Below are 18,790 nucleotides of genomic sequence, written 5' to 3' on the forward strand. Positions count from 1 at the left end.
GTACTATCGACCAATATCGATGGTTTTGAAAATACTATCGTACACTATCGATGGCGCCTACTATCGATAGTTCTCCACCTTTACTGTAAAGGCCAAGATCAGTGTAAGTGCAGATCGATAAGATATACCGTGCAACCCTCAGAAATATACCAAAATATACCATCTCATTTAAAAAATATACCGTAGATATACTGACGAATTCAAGTTCTATTTTACATATTCCTCAATTTTGATCTTCCATGGAATATTCTCAGCTATATAGAACATTTAGCCATGCCCACATAATTTCATCCGATTAATTAACCTATTCTCAACTTGACTGGCTTATTTTAAACATTTGCTTTTATTGCATTTTGCGTAAAAAGAGGTTTAGGCGAAATAAGTCAAACAAAAAACAATTAGCGAAATAGGTCAATACAAACAAACGAAAAAGGAAATTGCTCAATTTTGATATTCCATTGAATAATGCTGACTAACTAAATCTCTCAGCAATGCCCACATAGTTTTATCCCATTGATGAATAAATTTTCTACAAGATTGGATAGTTTTTAATCCTTGCTTTTAGTGCATTTTTTAAAAATCAAGGCTTAAACAAATAAAGTCAAAGCACAGCATGAAACGTAAGTGTGTATGGAATGTTACGTTGCTGGTCATCAGGTATCTGCGATGTGTCATTTATATACCCTTTTTTATTTGATAATGTCAAAGTTTTGTTTTCGAAGCTGCATTAAAATGTAACTAGTAAAGACTTTTTCTTGGATGGAAATCGTTTTAGCCTTTTCATGCATATGTATCGATCTCGACACATATTCTTGGTCCCTGTAAGAAGATGATACACTGCATAATTTCGTTGAAATATCTTCTGATAAGAGGTTGTGATTTTGATTCATGATGAATTTGATTCAATCAACTTTTTCAGCTACCACCACAATTCACTGAAATATTACATAGCTACAGAAAAAAAATTTAAAAACAAAATCGAATCTCGGGTCAATTGCTATTTTCAAAATAAAAGTATGTACGCGCTTAGTTCCGCTTATCGCACATATCGACCTATGCATATCGATGAAACAAGCAAGTAAAATCAAAATTTGACAGCCCTAGCCGGCGCAGCCGGCCTACGACATTATTTACGGTATATATACTTTTCGGTATATTTCGACGTCGAAATTGTGTTGAAACACAAACAGAATTTACGGAATTTTTTGAAAATGAGGCGGAATATGTCGCTCATAGTGAGTCGTAATTTTGAATGGTCTATGAAGAAGGGTATAGACAAATTGCACGGCTGGTACGAACCATAACTCGCTGGGGAGAAAAAGTCGGCTTTTTGTCTGCAAGATATATTAAGCGAAAGGAGTGGATTTTACTTGGCCTGAGTTGCATTTTCTGCACCGTTTTGCCTGTGTTCCATACCCACTTTTTCCTCCCATTATGTAGCAAATATGTAGTTAGCGTGTAGTTACCACCAATTTAGTGGGAATTGTTTTTTACCGGTTTTGCATAAACCTTATTTTATAAACAATCCAGTTACCAGTCTTTAATAATCGGATAAATTTATGAGTTCAGAGCTGAGATTTTTAGCTAGCTAGTAATATTCAACCGAATATCAAAAACAAGGAATTGGATGCAACTTCATCACAAATAATTCGTCGGTATATTTATGGTATATTTTGAAATTTGTGACTTAGTTTCGGTATATTTCTGAGGGTCGGACCGTATATTTTATCCGGATTTCAGCAGTCACACAGGATGGGGGTTGTGTTTACAAAAATTACAAATAAATTTGCAATTCTTGAATGATAAAAACCGAATTCAAGTTTTTCAAATACATCAAACGTTAATCAAATCAAAAAGTGCATAAAAGAAAAAAAGAGCAGCTCTCCCAGATCCAGATTCAGGCTGCGACAAGAGAATAAGCAGGTAAGTGCAAATTTAGTATACTCAGCCACACAAACATGCAGATGCATACGCACTTCCCAAAAATAATGCAGAATATTGTGCCGTTTATTTGTGTGCGTGTGTGAAAACAATCTTGGTCTTGTGTGCTACGGTTTGAGCAACAAATTGATTGTTTCTGTTGACCTTCACTTGGCTATAATCAAATGTATCTGCTGCCGCCTGCCTCTTGAACTCTTCCAATGGCAATGTGAGGCGGCCTCGAGCCAAAAAACAATTTCGTTAGCGATTGTAATTGTGCGGAAATGCGAGCAAAAGGGTCGAAAAAAGTGGCACAAAGCATTTTCCGTTGTCTATTCTTCGTTTTACTTTTGCGCGCGCTTTCTCTGCAAAACAGACCAACACAAGCGTGCACTCGCTCGCTCACACATAAATACTCACAGAGGAGAGCGCAGTGTAATCTATTACTTAACAGTGGCCGTCTCTCTCCTTGTTTCTTGCTTGCACCCACCTGCGTGTGTGTGTGTGTCCGAACAACCTACTTCCAATTACGCTGCTGCCCCCCTACCCCCCCTCCTGCTCCATTCTAGCAAAAAGTTTTTCAACACATTGGCAAATATTAAAAAACCCGAGCTAACATATTTACTTTCTTTTTTCCTTTATTTAAATTCGGTTTATTTTCATTTTGTGTATTACGCTATCACTCCATTTACCGGTGCAAATGCTTCTTTGTGTGAATGTATGGATGTGTTATAACTGTTAAATAGCCCGCCCCAGCAACCTGTTTCAGGCTGCCGCCGCTGCTGTTGTTTTCACATTCTTATGCGATTATTCCAATAAGACTACCTCTCGAGTTGTCTTTCACTTTCTGCCGGCGGAGAGGCCTAAAAACAACGTAGGAAAGTTGATTTTCGTGCGTACCACACAAACGCGTTGACCTTGTTTGCCAGCACTCTGAACATGTGTATGTCATACATACATACATATGTATGCATACGCTTTGGAGTGCGTGAAATACAATAAACAAAACTTCTTTCAAGCATTTGCTTCTCTCTCTTTCCCTCTTACCACCCGCCCCCACAATGTTCTCTTGCAAGAGTCCCGTCCGCCGCTCAATTACTGATCTACACGTTCAACTTCGCACAAGTACAGTTTTATATTCGCAATGCCCAAAGCCGAGTACTCCACCAATACATGCGCACTCAAGCAAGTCGCTGCCTGTTCTCTTATGTATTTTCGTGTTGCATTTTGTTTTGATTTCAATTTTGCGGCCACTTGCTGGCATCCCAGCGCCAGGCGGGCAGCGACGACCTAGATTTTGGCCTCCTTTTTTGTTGGATTTCGGTTGTGCGTGTGCCCCAACAGGCACGTAGCACATCCACGCACACACACACACACACCACATGTTTTTCGGCCACTTTCGCCCCAACGTACAATAGCAACAAGAATGCGGTGCATATTCGCAGCAACAGTAAAGTGGTTACATCGACCGCAGCTGTCTGAGCGGCCACAGCGTTGCCACCAATTCTACTTACATACATATATACCTATTCGACCTATGCTGACAGATGCTGTATCTGTGTGTATACGTCTTGTTTGTCACGTATGACAATACCACTGTGCCCCAGCGTAGGTGTTGCAAGGGGGCCTATTATTAAATTGGGGGGAAAAAGCGTCATAATATCATACACGACACTCAAATTCTCATATACATATGTATACATGCATGCAGCTGCGCTGCGGTTATTGCTTTATCAGCTCTGCTCGTATGTATTGTGCACGTTTCGCCTTTATCGGAACAATGCAAAGCCGCAAAATAAAACAATGAAAACGAAAGCAATGGCTGGCCCAGAACCAGAACCAGAACCCGGGGAGAACGACAACAGCAGCGCAGCCGAACAAATGAACGACAAATTTCTCAATTAACATTTCGAATTTGTCAGGTGGCAACTCTGTTTACGCCTCCCGCCGAACAGTGAATGTTATGCAAATTGTTGTTTCTACTGCTCTCCCGCTTCGGCTCTCTCTCTGTATCTCTTTCTGACCGGTGCTGTCATGCTGTATCTGTTGTATCGCTGTAAATACAACCGGAATTTTTGCTACGCGCATTCTCACGTACACACGACCACGCACTCCACATGAGTGGAAGGGAGACGGAGGGAGACACGGCTCAGCTGCTCGCTTGCGTTATCACTGCATTCGCTTTGCGCTGCCCAATCTCTCACTCGCACACACATCTTCATCATTTTGCCTTTGTGTTTCTTGCGTGCAGACGCGTTTTACCCGGAGCTCTTACCGCCGCGTATATTTTGCACTGTCCCCGGATACTATTCCTAATTCCCAGCAAATCGAAGAGTACTAAAGTGTTTTGTGAAAAAAAAATAAGTGTCGCCGCATTTAGCAGAAAAACGATCAGTTTTAGTCAGGTAAATAGTTTTTTCGTCGACAGTGAGTACGGGGTCAAGCACATAGATAGTGGCGGGGGCAGGAAGATGAGTGTTAATAATAGCAACAAGAAAATGTTTGGAAACCTGTTAATGCATTTTCACCTTCCAAAAACACACACATACAAATATTCATAGCATGTAAGCAATGAAAAAAATGCTCAACCTATGCACGCACACAAATGCTTAGCCGGTGCACACACACACGTAGATAGACGCTCACGCACTTTTGTGCCCAAACGAAAATCAGTTTTTCCAAAAACAACAGCAATGGCCGTGGAGAAGGAGGAAGAAGGGAGGCCCAGCAGCCAGCCGTATCAAAAGTCACGTCACTCGCTACGAGTGCAGCGAGAGAGCGCGCTTTAAATTCACTGTATGAGTGTGTGTCCCTTTTTTTGCGCTTGCTTTGTTTATGCGGCGCGCGTCCCCAAAAACTTGCACTCACACGTACAGAAGTGGTATTGCCAGGCAACAAAAAATTGCGCTTCAGTATATATGTATACATAATATGTATTACATATGTATATTCGTGTGTGTGTTCATCAGCGTGTATATATGAGCGCGCGCGTGGCTTAGCTATGTATCTCACCCGCTTACTCCCATTGATCTTATTGCTGTTGAAAACATGTTTGCTAAATTTAATTAACACTGCCTCAAAAATATACTACTTATTGAATGTGTTGATAAGACATTTAATCATTTCGTGTGGAAACCGGTTGTCGAAACGGAAGCATTGTAAAAAGATTTCTCGATTGGCGTGAATTTCATTTTGAATTGGAATTGCAGTTTATGCTGTAATAAAGCGACGCAGGCCGAGCCGAGCAAAGCAGCGTTGCCAGCTGTCAACACTGCAGTGTGATCATATGTTTAACCGTTTCTAACTCGAAATTTCTTTTTAACTCTCTTGTTTAGATCGTAACGCCGACGACGACGCAGGATAAAAGGTTACAAATGCAGCAAACAACAGTTAATCGCAAGAAATGGCTGTTGGCTGTGAACGAGTCCCGAATCAGTATAAATCCAATCGTCGCCAAGAAATAACACTAACAAAATTACAGTGAATGCGCACACACACACACACACACACATATACACAAAAGCGAGCAAGGACGCACAACGAATCAACCCACCAATACGCACACAAAACATTCAGACACACACACACACCAGTAAAAGACAAATGCAAACAGTGAAAAAATCGTAAGAACAACAACAACAACAACAAACCATTCAACAGACCCACGAGAAAAAAGGAAGGCCCCTTTTTTATTTATTCATTACCGATCAAACGAAGGAAAAAAAAATGTTCAGCTTTCATAAGCCACGCGTTTACCGCTCTGCCGACGGCTGTTGCATCTGCCGGGCCAAGTCGAGCAGCTCTCGCTTCACGGCCTCCCGCAAATACGAGAAGGAGTCGGTGCTGTGCTTCAACCTACAGGAGCCGCGCAATGGCGAGATCTGCAACGCGTGCGTGCTGCTGGTGAAGCGCTTCAAGCGCCTGCCCGCCGACAGCAAGCGCCATTGGGGTCATGTAAGTACCAAGAGAGTATGCCGCTATAAAATCACTTTACTAATTCTCTGTTTCCTGTAACAGGTGGTGGATGCCCGAGCTGGTCCCGGCACCAAGTCCCTGGCCAAACAGAAAAAGCGCGAGAACGCAGAGGCTGGCGAAGGAGGAGTCGGCGGCAGCAGCTCTTTTATACCGGAGAAGTTTGCGAAGATCTTTAAGAAGAATCGCAAGGGCAAGATAACGGCCGTTCCGGGAGCAGTAGCGGAACCAATCGCCAGGAACCATCCACGTCAGAGCAGCTCCTCACCCATGTCCGAGCACCAGCAGAGCGACTCTAACGAGAGCAACGACGAGGAGCACTTGCCTGTTCCCGCTTCGGTTACGGTTACGGCTACGGCTACGGGTGGGGGGGCACCACCGATCCTGGCGGCCCCCTATCAGACCAGAAAGCGGACGGCAGCCGCGTCGGCGGCCCAGGCCGAGCAAGGGAAAAACAGCAAGCGACCGAAGCTCACGGGCAGCAAGCGACGCTGCCAACTGGCGCCGAAAAAGAATCGACGGGCAGTGGACAATGTGCCGTTCTTCGAAGAGAGCGATCTGATACGATTAGAGGTCTGCTGCGGCACAGTCTTCCAGAGTCTGACTCTAGGCATGTGTTGCTACATCATCGATCCGATGCTTTACAAGCCATGCGAAAAGCACCAGCGCCTCAGGCGGCAGCAAGCGGAGATGGCAGCCACCGCCGCCGCGTCCGCCAACGCCAAGCCAAATATGGTTCCTCCAGTTGCAGCTGCAGCTGCAGCTTCAGGTGCAGCACCCGTTGCGATTCCAGCTCCATCTCAAAATCAAACTCCGAACCAAGGAAATATTGTGCAAAATCCGATGCCAGCTATGAAGAAGCATCATTTGTTCTTTAAACGACAATCGGAGTCCTTTCCACAGGGCGATATCCATAGAATAAGTCCCATTCCACTAAACAAGACTGAAGTCACGGCTCTGGCTCTGCCACATTCCACGACGGCCACCGCCACCGCCACTGCGAGCTTGCATCCGGGCATGACCACAACATCCGTCGGAGCGGCTTCACCCTCGTCGCTATCCTCGTCGTCCAACTGCTCGACCTCGTCCTCGGTGGCCACCAAATTCAACGACAACTCCTCGGATTCTGGCTTCGATGAGCATGTCCTCGAGCGTAAATTGAGCGTCAGTCCGCCTACGGATGAGCTGAAGCAGCGCGGTGCCACGGCTGGTGGCATGCAGCTGATTCTGGCCAGCGGCCTGCCCATAACTGGACAGACTCAGAACCTAGTGCTGGCCGGCAATGAGTTCACCGCCAGAATTGTGCAGCAGCGTCAGCAGCCGTCCGAGGTAGTGGTCGCGCCTGGAGCCGCACTAAAAATCAACGTCGTTGGAGGATCTCAGGGGAATAGTAATAAGATTCGTGCAATATTCAACAATGCCAACACCATTCAGCATGAGAACGGGGTTACCACCATACTGCCGGCCTCCTCGCTGGCTGCCAGCAATCAGACGGCTGCGATGAATGCCATAGCCCCCAGTACGGTGACCATAACACCGGCCAAGAAGGGTGCCACCACCACCGCCACTGTGGCTGTGGCGGCAGCCAATGCCAATCCCAAGTTTATACTTCTCAAGTCGGCCAAGTTTGTTGGCCAGGCAGTGCCAGCAAACCCTCCATCCTCCGCAGAGACAAAGGTCTAAAGCAATCAAGAACGAGAGGGAGACGGAAACGGAAACGGAGACGGAGTCGGAGGAACCAGCGGATGGGAGGGACTTGGCCATCTTGTTGATCTATACCTTAAAACAACAACAATAAACCCCCCGTTTTTTTAAAATCATACTTTACATATCGTAAGAAACGCAAATCAATATTTATTGATTTCTTGAGAGATTGTACATATACGCCGCATACGATACGGTGGGCTTCGAGAAGCATCCAATGTTTATACGAGTAATAATGTTGTACACGATGAACGACGAATGATGCTGAGCCGAATAATACGTTTATTTTACTTATTATTTTTTTATTTTGCTTTTTTTTTACTTTTCATAATACTCAGTCGCTCCCCTCCCCCTCCCCACCGTAATACATACATGTAGGCGCATATGTAAAACCTTAATTTAGAGATTAGTTTATGTAAATAAGATTAAGACCTCTCTTGCGTTTTTTTTTTTCGATTTTTTTGTATAATTTTATACGGAGCCTCTCTAAAGACCGCGCAATATAGTCGTCTCGCCTGCTCCTCGACAGCCTGGTACAGGTTTAATACCGTTATAAAGGAGGTGCCGTTTCGTTTTGGACAGACCAGTACGTTCAAAAATGTGTGTTTCGTTTGGTTCTACAATCATTTGCGGAGAAGACAGACGACGGCATTTAATATAGATATATGCAGATATATATATTAGTAGTGTTAGTAGATCTGATGTGTATGTAGTAGTACAGTGCCCTTGTAGTATGTAAACGAGAGATGAAATAGGCTAAGAAAAGTACCGACCGTTTACCGATCCTTGATCGAAAGAGAAGCAATCACACACCGCCCCCACTCACAAAATGTAGCCTTAGGAATGCGCCTCGAAATAAAACAAAAAATGAGAGAAAAATCCATTAATAGAACGTTGGGCAAATGAATGTTTTCTAAGCCTAAGAATAAAACTAAAAACATTTCAAAAATAAAACACGCACAACAGTCTTTTTGTCATTACTGTGTTCCCAGATCCAGTTCCGAGGAATCGAAGCCCCTAACTTGAAGAATTGTGCGCTAGCACACCAGATAAAAGGAGAATTTTTTCGGGGCTTAACTCGAAATCTGGCAATTGTTTCAGACTGCTGCGGGCCTCCTTTCAGCAATAGAAAAGAGTGGAACAAACTTAAGGACAATTAAAATTTGTTTGTGTACCGAAATGGCACGAGCGAGCCGCCCTTAAATGGGTTAAGCTTGTTGCAGACTGACAAGCAGGTTACAGGTTAACATTTATTGGAAGCAAAATGAGGTTTAAAATCGAATAGGCCTAGAGACTATAGTAAAATTCGTGGGCGTCCAGGTAGAGGGCAATGCCCACCCAGAGGAGTGTGTTCCACGTGGACTCGAGCAGCAGCAGAAAGTGGGTGTTCATGGGCCCGAGACGCCAGTGCCAGGGTAGCATCTTGTGCAGGACAGAATGGCCCACGTACATGATGATGGCGTTCATGCCACATTCGGAAAAGGGCCAGCCCGACCACCAGCCGTCGCGCACATCGATGATGTAGTAGAGCAGGGCCAGCAGCAGAAGGGCCACGCTGACGGTGACAAACACAAACGAAAGCGACCAGAGGTTCTTGTTCACGGGTATTACGCCACCCTCCCGGGAGAAGCCGCACAGAGCACCACCGACGAGCCCCAGGAGCACGGAGAGGAGCAGCCAGCGCCTAAGGCGGGTCTGCCAGGTGGTATGGACGAGGAGCGTGAGACCGGCAAAGGCGCCCAACAGTACCTGGACAATGCTGAGAAGGCAGCCTGCAAGTACAGACTTACAGAATTCTGTAGATATTCTGAAGATATTCGAGACTCACCAAAGACTCCCTCCGGATCGAAGGCACTGGAGTCGTACACATACTTGGCTGTGGGATGCTGGTAGATATGCGCATTGCCCAGGACCTGCAGGTCCACATAGCCAGCTGCGCCGCCAATGCAGTTCGGATGCGCAGCCAGGTCGTGCTTTCCGCCGGGCCCCAAATAGCCGCGCGGACAGCCGGGCACAGGCAGGCCGAAGGTGAGGCCCAGATAAGCGGCGATCAGGGCCAGGAGCACGGCCAGCTCCCCGCTGAACAGACAGACATCGTATATGGCCCGATGCCAGGCGCGCTGTGGCTGGACCTGTTCGCGGCGGCTGCAGAGGGTGTGCAGGATGCCGACAATAAGGAAGGCAATCCCGAAACGCTGCAGCACCCCCATGAGACGCAGTTGCTCCAGTGAGGGGCCGCTCATCGAGTTGAGGCAGAGGCCGATGGCAAACAATTTGATGGAGCGCCAGAGGATGCGCAGACAGATGCGGACCTTGCTGTTGCCGCGCGAGAGCTGTGCCTTGACCGAGAGAGGTATGCAGACGCCCATGATCCACAGGAAGGAGGGGAAGACCAGGTCGGCGAGATGCAGGCCGTTCCAGGCGGCGTGCTCGATCCACGCATAGCCGCCGCCCCCGCTATTCACGAATATCATCAGAACAATGGACAGTCTGTGGAAGCGAAAACCGGGTGATTAATGGTAGTGCTGCTGGTACTGCTCCCGGCAGTTACCCGCGGAACGTGTCCAGACTTCGCAGTCGCTTACGCTGCGTGGCCTTCGCAGCAGCCGCTCCAATGCTGTCCGCCGCGGCAGCAGCCTCATCGTAGCGGTAGCAACGCCAGGCGCAGCTTCCCAGCTTCAGGAGGATTAGCACGGCGGCCACCAGCACGAACACGGAAAGGAACGCTGCAAAGAGATAGCTTTGCTTCAGTTTCAATAACAGGGGGCGGGGGAAGGGGGCAGGGGCATGGGAGCACTCACCGTAGTTGATGGGCACGCCCGGCTTGTCCACGGCAAAGTCGCAGGTGCCGTTGGGCAGGAGCGTCAGATTGTAGACCCCGAACTCCTGCAGATCGGTGCGGCGCAGCCAGCAGAGGGCAGAGCTATGGGAGTGATAGGGAAATTTGATTAAATTTGAAGAGTAGAACATTCTCTGATAGCTGCCAATCGCGTCAAGTGCCACAAGCATTCGCTTAATTAAGTAATTTCGATTAAACGCCCACCGGGGGTGGCACCAGCTACCTAGCTGCTTACCGGTGGGGCGGTGGGGTAACGTAATACTTGTGGCTAACGGGGAAACAAACATATGCTAACCAAAAGAACAAACATGCACTTATGTGCATATGTATGTGTGTACGTGTACTCACACATTCTCGTGGGCATAGCGACCCTGATCGTGTTGAAAGATTTTGAAATTCAAAGCGTACTCCGTGCTCAGCTGTAACGGCTCCAACTGCTGTCCGCTGCCAGCAGCAGGCAGAGCTTTCACTTTCGTGTAGGGGCACTGGTGGTGGGAAGGGGAGGGGAGATCGAGATGTTTTCGATTTCATTAATTGTCATCGATTCAGGGGAGAAACCGATCCAAATTACTCGCAAATTGATGGATACTCAACCGTATAGCACTCGTCGGAAAGCGTATAGAGATAGCTGGGCTCCCCGTATTCCGACCGCAGGTACATGTAGGCCTGGTCGACGGCGAGGTCGCGCATGTTTAGACCGCGCCACCTCGGATCAGTGTACTCCACTAGCAGCGACATAATTTTTGGGTCAAATCCGAGCCGTAGTCAATATGTTATCAATGCAAATTGCAGTGATAGCCACAGTGGGATGATGGTACGCAGTGGCCCGCTCGGCGTTACTGGCGACCGACTGAGCCTAACTAGTCAGAATTTATAGCTGGAGAGCGGCATGTTGGGTGCACAAATAAGAAAACAATTTCGAGTGCGCAATAAAAGTTAATTCGCAAGTGGATCAGCGCAACAACAACAACAGTAACCGTAAACGAAAGCCAGTGCTGGGCAATGCCCAAAGCTCTAAAGAGTGGCCAGATGGGTGAAATCGCCTTCCAATAAATAGATTGAATTACCAGAATTTTAAAAATTTCTTTGTTGGCGGATTGCGTTGTGGCCTCCACCGCTGTTTACAGCTGCATTGGGCTTTTGATTTATTTAAATAACAATATGGTTTAATTTCTTGATTAGTTTTGATCGATTGGTTGACTTTCAGACATTGTCCACTAGCCTTTTTAAATTGATAACAGAATTGGCGCGTCGGCTTTCCATTTGAGGGGGCGTATGCCTGATGTGGCAGCGCCAACAGCTGTTCGCTCTGGGGACTCCGTTTCCAATAATTGTTGCTGCCGATGCAGGCTTGGCTTGCAATTGAGATTGAGTCCACCAATAACGAAAGAGAGCAAGGAAGCAGGAAGAAGCGGAAAGCCATCCATCCGCCCCCCCATCAATGGCAATCAAACCTGAGACTCGCCTGTGCGCCGTCACCTTCTTTGCGAAACTGCATCCGGGCGATGTCTGCGGCAGCAATGGCTTGCCCCTCACCCCAAACTCGATAGCGATTCTGGGGCGTGCCCAGCGGCTGAAGGAGTTGCAGGATGAGCACCTGTGCCAGTATCTAGACGTTATTCGCGGCAAGCATGGTAACGTAACTGACCAAAGGACCCAGGTTGTGTATATTCCCTGTCTCACATAGAGTATCCTTTCAGAACGAACCATTGTCGTATCGGAGTACGTGGGCTGCTCCCTGGAGGAGCATGTGAAGCGACACCCCCCGCTCAGTCTCGCACAAATCTTGCGCATCTTTTACCAGGTGGCCTGCGGCATAAATGTCCTCAGCCAGCATCATCTGGTGGCCCACAACCTGGAGCCAAAGAACATTCTGATCGCACCGGACGGACGACTGAAGCTCTTCAACTACGGCCTCTATTTCATGACCAAGGGCGGTGCCTATGTGCCGTTCCCCGTGGGCAACATCCGCTACATGGCACCGGAACGACTGCTCGGCCTCAATGGGAACGTCAAGAGCGATGTGTGGGCCCTGGCCATGCTTGTGGCGGAGCTGGTGCTAGGGCTGCAACTCTGGCCAAAGCTGAAAATCTCGAATGTAGTCAGGAAAATACTCGCCTTCGCCAGGAGTAACAATGTGCTGGAGAAGATCGCCCGGGAGCATCAGTGCTTCGAGGTCTACCAGAACATGGACGCAGGGCTGCGGCAGCTGCTGGAGAAATGTCTCCACGCCAGTCCCGTCCAGCGACCACTGCCCAGGGAGCTGCTGGCCAATAAATGTTTCGCGGACATCCTGCAGGCCGAGGGAGAACGAGAGAAGGCCAAAGAAGATGAGTCGAAACAGCAGCTGGAGTCCCATTTACCGCCTCTCCCGCTGCTCCTGCGGTGTCCGCTGTCGCAAATCTATCACCTCTGGCAGCTGGCCGGTGGCGATGTCCAGGCGGAGCTCAAAAAGGAAGGCCTCATCCGCAGCGAGGCACCCATCCTGGGCCTGCCGCAGATCGTGCGTCTGAATGGAGCCAGCGTCTGTCCGACTCGCAGCCAGTCGCACCTGATGGACGATCGCGTGGTGCCGCTCAAGCTGCAGGCCCTGCTACAGCGTCTCAGCCAGCTGCCGGCCTGTGTATACTTCCCGCTGCTCCACTCGCCGCGCTTCACGTCCCAGCATCAACAGTTTGTCCTCGAGCTGCAGCAGCTGCCGCTGGTCATTAGAGAGCGCGACATCGAGTACCAGTTCCATCGCGTGCGCCTGTTCGCCCGCCTGCTGCAAGCCTATCCCTACACGGCCGAGCTGCTGCAGCGGGAGGCGGCCATCGATATTCCGCCGCTGCTGCGAGGTGCTGTCTGGGCTGCCCTGCTGGAGGTGGTGCCGAACAGCGGCTATGGGAAGATCGACAAGTTCACGCCAACGTCCACGGACAGGCAAATCGAGGTAGACATTCCGCGATGCCACCAGTACGACGAGCTCTTGTCCTCGCCCGACGGCCACCGGAAGTTGAGGCGACTGCTCAAGGCCTGGGTGACGGCCCATCCACAGTATGTCTACTGGCAGGGCCTGGACTCGCTGACGGCACCCTTTCTCTATCTGAACTTCAACAATGAGGGTGAGTTGCTCCTGCGCGGGTGGGACTACCACGTTGTGTGATCATACGTTTTGGCTCTGGCTTCTTGCAGAGTTGGCCTTTCTGAGCCTCTTCCGATTCATACCGAAGTACTTGCACTGGTTCTTCCTCAAGGATAACTCGGCCATCATCAAGGAGTATCTGAGCAAGTTCTCGCAGCTAACAGCCTTCCACGAGCCGCTCCTCGCCCAGCATTTATCCAGCATCAGTTTCATTCCGGAGCTCTTTGCCATTCCCTGGTTCCTGACCATGTTCTCTCGTGAGTTGCAACCGTGAGTTCCGGCCTATGGGACAGCCTTAACTGAATCGTCCTTGTAGATGTGTTTCCGCTGCACAAGATCCTGCACTTGTGGGACAAGCTGATGCTGGGCGACAGCTCTTATCCGCTGTTCATCGGCATCGCCATTCTGCGGCAACTGAGGAGTACGCTGCTCGACTCGGGCTTCAACGAGTGCATACTGCTCTTCTCCGATCTGCCCGACATCGTGATGGAGACCTGTGTGATTGAGTCGCAGAAGATGTACGAGGCGACACCAAAGAGCATCACGCATCGCCAGCACGCCCTCCGCTCCCAGCCGCCCCAGTCTCTGGTTTGTGTTTGCGGTACCAACAGAGTCTCCGAAAGGTCTCAGATATCTAACCAGTCTTGCTTCTTTCTCTTCATCTTTATCCGCAGGACATTGGCCTGTCTGATGTGGAGTTGAAGCATCTGCAGCTGGAGCAGTGTCCTCGCATCAGTGCCAAAGATGTGCAGCATTTGCTGCTCCATTCCCCCGCCGATCTGGCCCTCATCGATCTGCGGAGCGTGGTCGACTACGGACATGTGCATGTACCGCACAGCATCAACATACCGTTCGCGACGGTGCAGCTGGGCGAGCAGCGTCTGGAGGCGCTAAATGTTCCACATCTGGAGGCGCAGCTGCGGGGAAGGATTGTGGTCTGTGTGAGCGTCATTCATCAGAATGCAGTGGAGGTGAGCAGCCGACTGAAGGCACAAAATACGTTTTTCTATCTATTCTGTTTTCATTTCCATATCACAGTTCTCGCACTTTCTGGTGGCCTGCGGCGTCCAACGCACTTGCATTCTACACAAGGGATTCAATGTCCTGCACTCCATCGAGCCGAATATACTAATCTCGAATTGATCGATCGAACGCCTATATGCATCGTCCTCTCATCGCTACTCTTCCCGTTCGGCTAGCCTAAGCGCACGCACTGTACAATATTGATATTTTGTAAAATGCTACATATAGTACTTTTCGTATGTTGATGTATTGTACCATATATGTATGTGTAGGTAATATTTATAACCTTTGAATACGGTATGTGTTTTATTGCTCACTCCATGACTTCTATCGAAACACCATGATTCTCCGTGGAGCGGGTCCTTGGAGCAGTATCATTCTGCTGAAGGTTGTGGCTCATTTGATGTGGATCCGAATTGCCGAGATCTCGCGCTCTTTTAGAGATTCAATTGGAGGAAAATGGGCAGATCCTCCAAAATGCATCAACAAGATGCATCTTTAGAGGCTCACGTGCCTCAACATCAAGATACCTGATACTTAAAGGAAATGGCTATTTGATGCGGAAACGCTACCTCTAGATGTTATAATTATTTGTATATCCATAGAGTAGATTCCCCTACTTAGTATTGCTAATCTTCGGGAATGGTTTGACCAATAATTTGTTGTAATTTTTGTATTATTTATTAGTTCTTGATACCCTTCGACTACACAGGGTATCCCTAGCTCGAGTCATGCTATGCTTAACACTAGAAAAGTAAGAAACGGGTATAATCAAAACAAAAAGATTCAAAAAAATGCAAACGAAGGGGGTAGAGGAGTGGGAATGTAGTAGAAGTTCGCTTGCGAAACTTAGGCACTGCGAACGCCGCGCAGCTCCTTGTCAGCCTTCTTGAGGGTGATAAAGTTATTGAGGCCCTTGACCCGCAGTCTGGACCAGATCATGAAGTTGCCCAGGCCCAGAATGGTGGCGGCATGTAGGGCCGCCGCCTCCGGATAGAGAACGGTGGCACAGCCGAGGCCCGAGGGCAGATTCAGGCTGGACCAGACATCGACCTGCATGTTGTCGGACTTGACGGGCGGGCAGTTGATCACCGGATAGTTGGTGCTGCCCGATACCACCGGGCCCAGTCCATTGGAGCGTCCGGCTACGGCCACAAAGATAAGGTTGTTCATCACCGACTCGTACTCCCGGACGATGCGAAGCGTCTCTTCCGGTCCCTTGTGGGCTGAGCTGACGCGCAGCTCCACGTTGAGGCCCAGAGAGCGGCAGCTGGTGGCGATCTTCTCGCTGTGCGAGGTGTCCGAGGCGCTGCCCATGAGCACCACCACCAGGTGGTCCTTGCGCGGCACAATATCCGCCAGCTGCTCCGACACCCAGATAAAGTTGCGCTTAACCGTGTCGAGGTCACTGGACGTGACCGATGTGAGGTTGCGGTACACCTGCTTGTCGACCATCAGGCGCTTGTCGCCCGACGGCCAGAGACGCCACGAGTCCGAGTCTATAATGTCGGCCAGCACAATGTTGCCATCGGCATCGATGCCGAACTCCACCTTCATGTCGATCAGCGCACAGTTCTTTGTCTGCCAGGCCCGCTCCAGTATCTCGAAAACCAGCAGAGTCGTCCGGCGCATAATGTCCACCTCGTCCTGGCCTAGCGATTCAGAGGTAAGTTACGGCTGTGAACGGGTGGGTTCGATGCGATGGTTGCTTGAAGTGTGCTTACCAATTGGCAGGCCATTGAGCTCGAATTTGGCTGAGATTATCTGCTCCTCGCTCCACTGGGGATCGTGGTTGGCGTCATCCTTGAAGAAGGTCTCCTGTTTGGGTGGTGAGAATCTAGCGGATAAAATAGATATAATATTATATTCAGACTAAACAAACTGACTAATCGATTAGAATGGGGCTAAACCATAGACTGAATGGATTTAACATGGGCAACATTTCAAATCGTGATTAATATTCAAGAACTATGTTAGGAGGCTTTGTTACTGCATTGCATGCCATAACTATTTTGTAAGGCCTTTTCCTTTGCTTTAAATTTGAAATCGAGATTCTCTGACGAAACCTAAAAACGGATTGCATACGGAATGGTTTTCGGCCTGCCTCCGATGACTTTTGCAATGTTATTCGAGATGAGGGGATGGATGGGAGATGCTTATCGGAACTGTCGTTGACCTCGCGAGCAGTGCAGTGCAGTGCATCGATTGCAGTTTAATTTGTTTACCGCAGCAGCGTGAAACGTCAACGTTGGTTGATATGCGGCGGGATGGGATCGAAGGCGCCGATAACCTCGGCATGAATGCCACTAACCTGTAGCCCTCCGGCACGCCGACATTGCGCTTGAGGAACGATCCAGTGGCCAGGCGTCGAGTTACCCACTCGATGGGTATCATCTCGCATTTGCGGGCAATAAAGGCCTTCGCCCCGCAATGCTTCACATAGGCAGTGCGTATACCTATTGAATTTTCGAATGTTCCACATAAGTTCCACAACACACCATACACAAAACAAAGCTGCGGTTGACGACTCACCAGCCTCGTTGAGCAGGCGAAAGACCTGGCCGTTGGTGGTGTTCGAGATCTCCGCCTTGCCGGCCAAATCATGCGCCTTGACACCATCGCCGGCAGTGATGCGATCCTTGCTCAGCAGCAGACACAGTCCGGGATGCTCGGGCAGGTCGTACACCTGCTTGGTCTTCCCCTCGATCAGAACCTTGCCAAGCTTATAGCCCTCAACTGCGGGACCGATGGATAGCGTTTGATAGGGATACATATATTTACTTTTTTTTACTTACTGGATGTAGTTGTCATCGTTCTTGCTTCTAATTTTCTGATAAATACGAATTAAATTCAATTTGTTTCTGATGTTCTCCTTCTCTTTCACTATTTTCACGTGTTGCGCGCTTCGCTTTGTGCTTGATATTCGCGTGTGCTTCTCAATCTCTCTCTCTCTCTCTGTCTCTCTCTCTCGTTCTTGTTCTGCTCCGCTTTAGGTCTCAAAGCGAAATGTGCGCCGACAGAACAGTTTCGACGACTTTATAATAACAAAAAAAGAAACAACAAAAATTAAGAAAAATTGGTTATCGCTCGCATCCTACCCACACACTGTCATATTTCAGAGACAGTGTGCGTGTGTGTGTGCATGCGTGCGAAGCGTAGGCATAGCAACGGGTTTTTAGATACCCTACAGTGGATAGACGCTTTTGGCTGCTTTGCTAATGACATTACCCTTTGCTAACTGACTAATTGAAAAAAACAGAGATAGACTTATGGGAAATGCATGCAGTGAGAGCGAGAGAAATATATGCGTCGCTTTCCGGTTGAGCTGGGAGTCGCTCTGCGGCAGATTCCTTACACTTTTCAGATCCAATTTTGCTAGCTACCCAGCTTCCAAGCAAGGTATTCCATATTCGAATCAAGTTCAGATATGATTCAGTTTTCAGCACGCTACCCTCCAGACTGGCGGTCATTTGAGGCTAACATACGTCCTTCCAGGCACTCCGCACAGATCAATCGGCGATAATGGGCGCGTCATCACGTCGTTAGCCTGTCATATGGAAGGTAAACAAAAATATTTTTGTTTCGCCTTTTTCCCTCATAAAAATAAACTTTTCCTCCGACACGGTTTCCGCAGGCCATATGTCAGGATTGTGGATCGGTTGCCAAGTGCAAGGGAAAAAATTAGCAATCAACCAGAAATCTTGCAATTGTGCAAAGAATATGTAAAACGAATAATCTTTTGGGCTTGCAGAAGGAAAAGGAGAAAGTCGCATGCCTATATAGTCTCATAGTAGGCTTTATCATAAAAACTTCCACATTTCAGGTAAATGTTTTGCTTTTGTGCAGAGTTTTAAACTTCGCGCCCATTCCATGAGAATGGTAACGAATCACTGAGGGTCAGACCGTATATTTGACCACTTACGGTATATTTTGACGTTAAAATTTAGTTGAAGGTATATTTACGGTATAACGGTATATAATGGTATATTTCAGGCCTCAATTCATTTTTATGAATATTTTATTTATTTTATATTTTATTTATATATTTAACAGCCTTTTTTGTAGTGGACGAGTATCACTTCCTTCCCTTCCAATTGACAGAGATGAGATGATCACCACAGCGTATGGAAGGCGGTTGGCATTGAATTCATACCCTAGGAAAAAGGATAGGATACTATAGAATTGAGGAGAATTGTTGTCATCAGTCT

At 48.2% G+C, this 18,790-nt stretch overlaps 4 protein-coding genes and 1 long non-coding RNA gene across 6 annotated transcripts; 3 read left to right on the forward strand and 2 right to left on the reverse strand.

Annotated features, from left to right (window-relative positions):
* Nucleotides 1-1,712: 1,712 nt before the first annotated feature.
* Nucleotides 1,713-8,554, forward strand: LOC108161422. Of its 2 annotated transcripts, none has more exons than XM_017295715.2 (3): nt 1,713-1,923; nt 5,256-5,874; nt 5,938-8,554. In XM_017295715.2, exons 2-3 carry the CDS (start codon nt 5,647-5,649, stop codon nt 7,573-7,575), a joined length of 1,866 nt encoding a protein of 621 aa, XP_017151204.1. In that variant the 5' UTR covers nt 1,713-1,923; nt 5,256-5,646; the 3' UTR covers nt 7,576-8,554. The 2 variants fall into 2 exon arrangements, with proteins under 2 accessions (XP_017151204.1, XP_017151279.1); XM_017295790.2 differs by lacking the exon at nt 1,713-1,923 and adding an exon at nt 4,136-4,325.
* Nucleotides 8,555-8,758: 204 nt separating this feature from the next.
* LOC108161578 (heparan-alpha-glucosaminide N-acetyltransferase) lies at nt 8,759-11,421 on the reverse strand. The gene is made up of 6 exons (XM_017295902.2): nt 11,030-11,421; nt 10,784-10,920; nt 10,398-10,519; nt 10,148-10,322; nt 9,425-10,086; nt 8,759-9,368 (listed from the first exon to the last, which is right to left on the reverse strand). The coding sequence occupies exons 1-6, from the start codon at nt 11,171-11,173 to the stop codon at nt 8,884-8,886; spliced, it is 1,725 nt and encodes a 574-aa protein (XP_017151391.1). The 5' UTR covers nt 11,174-11,421; the 3' UTR covers nt 8,759-8,883.
* A 290-nt stretch (nt 11,422-11,711) lies between these two features.
* On the forward strand, nt 11,712-14,882 carry LOC108160728 (TBC domain-containing protein kinase-like protein). Its single transcript, XM_017294952.2, has 6 exons — nt 11,712-12,069; nt 12,136-13,539; nt 13,610-13,816; nt 13,876-14,147; nt 14,234-14,530; nt 14,598-14,882. Exons 1-6 carry the CDS (start codon nt 11,877-11,879, stop codon nt 14,700-14,702), a joined length of 2,478 nt encoding a protein of 825 aa, XP_017150441.1. The 5' UTR covers nt 11,712-11,876; the 3' UTR covers nt 14,703-14,882.
* A 357-nt stretch (nt 14,883-15,239) lies between these two features.
* On the reverse strand, nt 15,240-17,580 carry LOC108161668 (multifunctional protein ADE2). The gene is made up of 5 exons (XM_017296004.2): nt 17,378-17,580; nt 17,115-17,318; nt 16,894-17,038; nt 16,307-16,419; nt 15,240-16,234 (listed from the first exon to the last, which is right to left on the reverse strand). The coding sequence occupies exons 1-5, from the start codon at nt 17,391-17,393 to the stop codon at nt 15,432-15,434; spliced, it is 1,281 nt and encodes a 426-aa protein (XP_017151493.1). The 5' UTR covers nt 17,394-17,580; the 3' UTR covers nt 15,240-15,431.
* Nucleotides 17,581-17,693: 113 nt separating this feature from the next.
* On the forward strand, nt 17,694-18,727 carry LOC108163365. The gene is made up of 3 exons (XR_001775672.2): nt 17,694-18,143; nt 18,217-18,405; nt 18,636-18,727. It is a non-coding gene; the product is annotated as an uncharacterized LOC108163365 (long non-coding RNA).
* Nucleotides 18,728-18,790: the final 63 nt, after the last annotated feature.

This window comes from Drosophila miranda, chromosome XL (genome assembly GCF_003369915.1).
Source record: "Drosophila miranda strain MSH22 chromosome XL, D.miranda_PacBio2.1, whole genome shotgun sequence".
NCBI classification, from domain to species: domain Eukaryota; kingdom Metazoa; phylum Arthropoda; class Insecta; order Diptera; family Drosophilidae; genus Drosophila; species Drosophila miranda.

Excerpts from the sequence above, each read along its gene's own strand:
- LOC108161422 (XM_017295715.2), top strand. The coding sequence starts at position 5,647 with ATGTTCAGCTTTCATAAGCCACGCGTTTACCGCTCTGCCGACGGCTGT. Across the intron at positions 5,875-5,937 it reads GCAAGCGCCATTGGGGTCAT|GTGGTGGATGCCCGAGCTGG; the intron begins GTAAGTACCAAG and ends TTCCTGTAACAG.
- LOC108161578 (XM_017295902.2), bottom strand. The coding sequence starts at position 11,173 with ATGTCGCTGCTAGTGGAGTACACTGATCCGAGGTGGCGCGGTCTAAAC. Across the intron at positions 10,087-10,147 it reads AGTCTGGACACGTTCCGCGG|ACTGTCCATTGTTCTGATGA; the intron begins GTAACTGCCGGG and ends TCGCTTCCACAG. Across the intron at positions 9,369-9,424 it reads CGATCCGGAGGGAGTCTTTG|GCTGCCTTCTCAGCATTGTC; the intron begins GTGAGTCTCGAA and ends CTGTACTTGCAG.
- LOC108160728 (XM_017294952.2), top strand. The coding sequence starts at position 11,877 with ATGGCAATCAAACCTGAGACTCGCCTGTGCGCCGTCACCTTCTTTGCG. Across the intron at positions 13,540-13,609 it reads TCTGAACTTCAACAATGAGG|AGTTGGCCTTTCTGAGCCTC; the intron begins GTGAGTTGCTCC and ends GGCTTCTTGCAG. Across the intron at positions 14,531-14,597 it reads TTCATCAGAATGCAGTGGAG|TTCTCGCACTTTCTGGTGGC; the intron begins GTGAGCAGCCGA and ends TCCATATCACAG.
- LOC108161668 (XM_017296004.2), bottom strand. Across the intron at positions 17,039-17,114 it reads TCGCCTGCTCAACGAGGCTG|GTATACGCACTGCCTATGTG; the intron begins GTGAGTCGTCAA and ends AAAATTCAATAG. Across the intron at positions 16,235-16,306 it reads GCTCAATGGCCTGCCAATTG|GCCAGGACGAGGTGGACATT; the intron begins GTAAGCACACTT and ends CTGAATCGCTAG.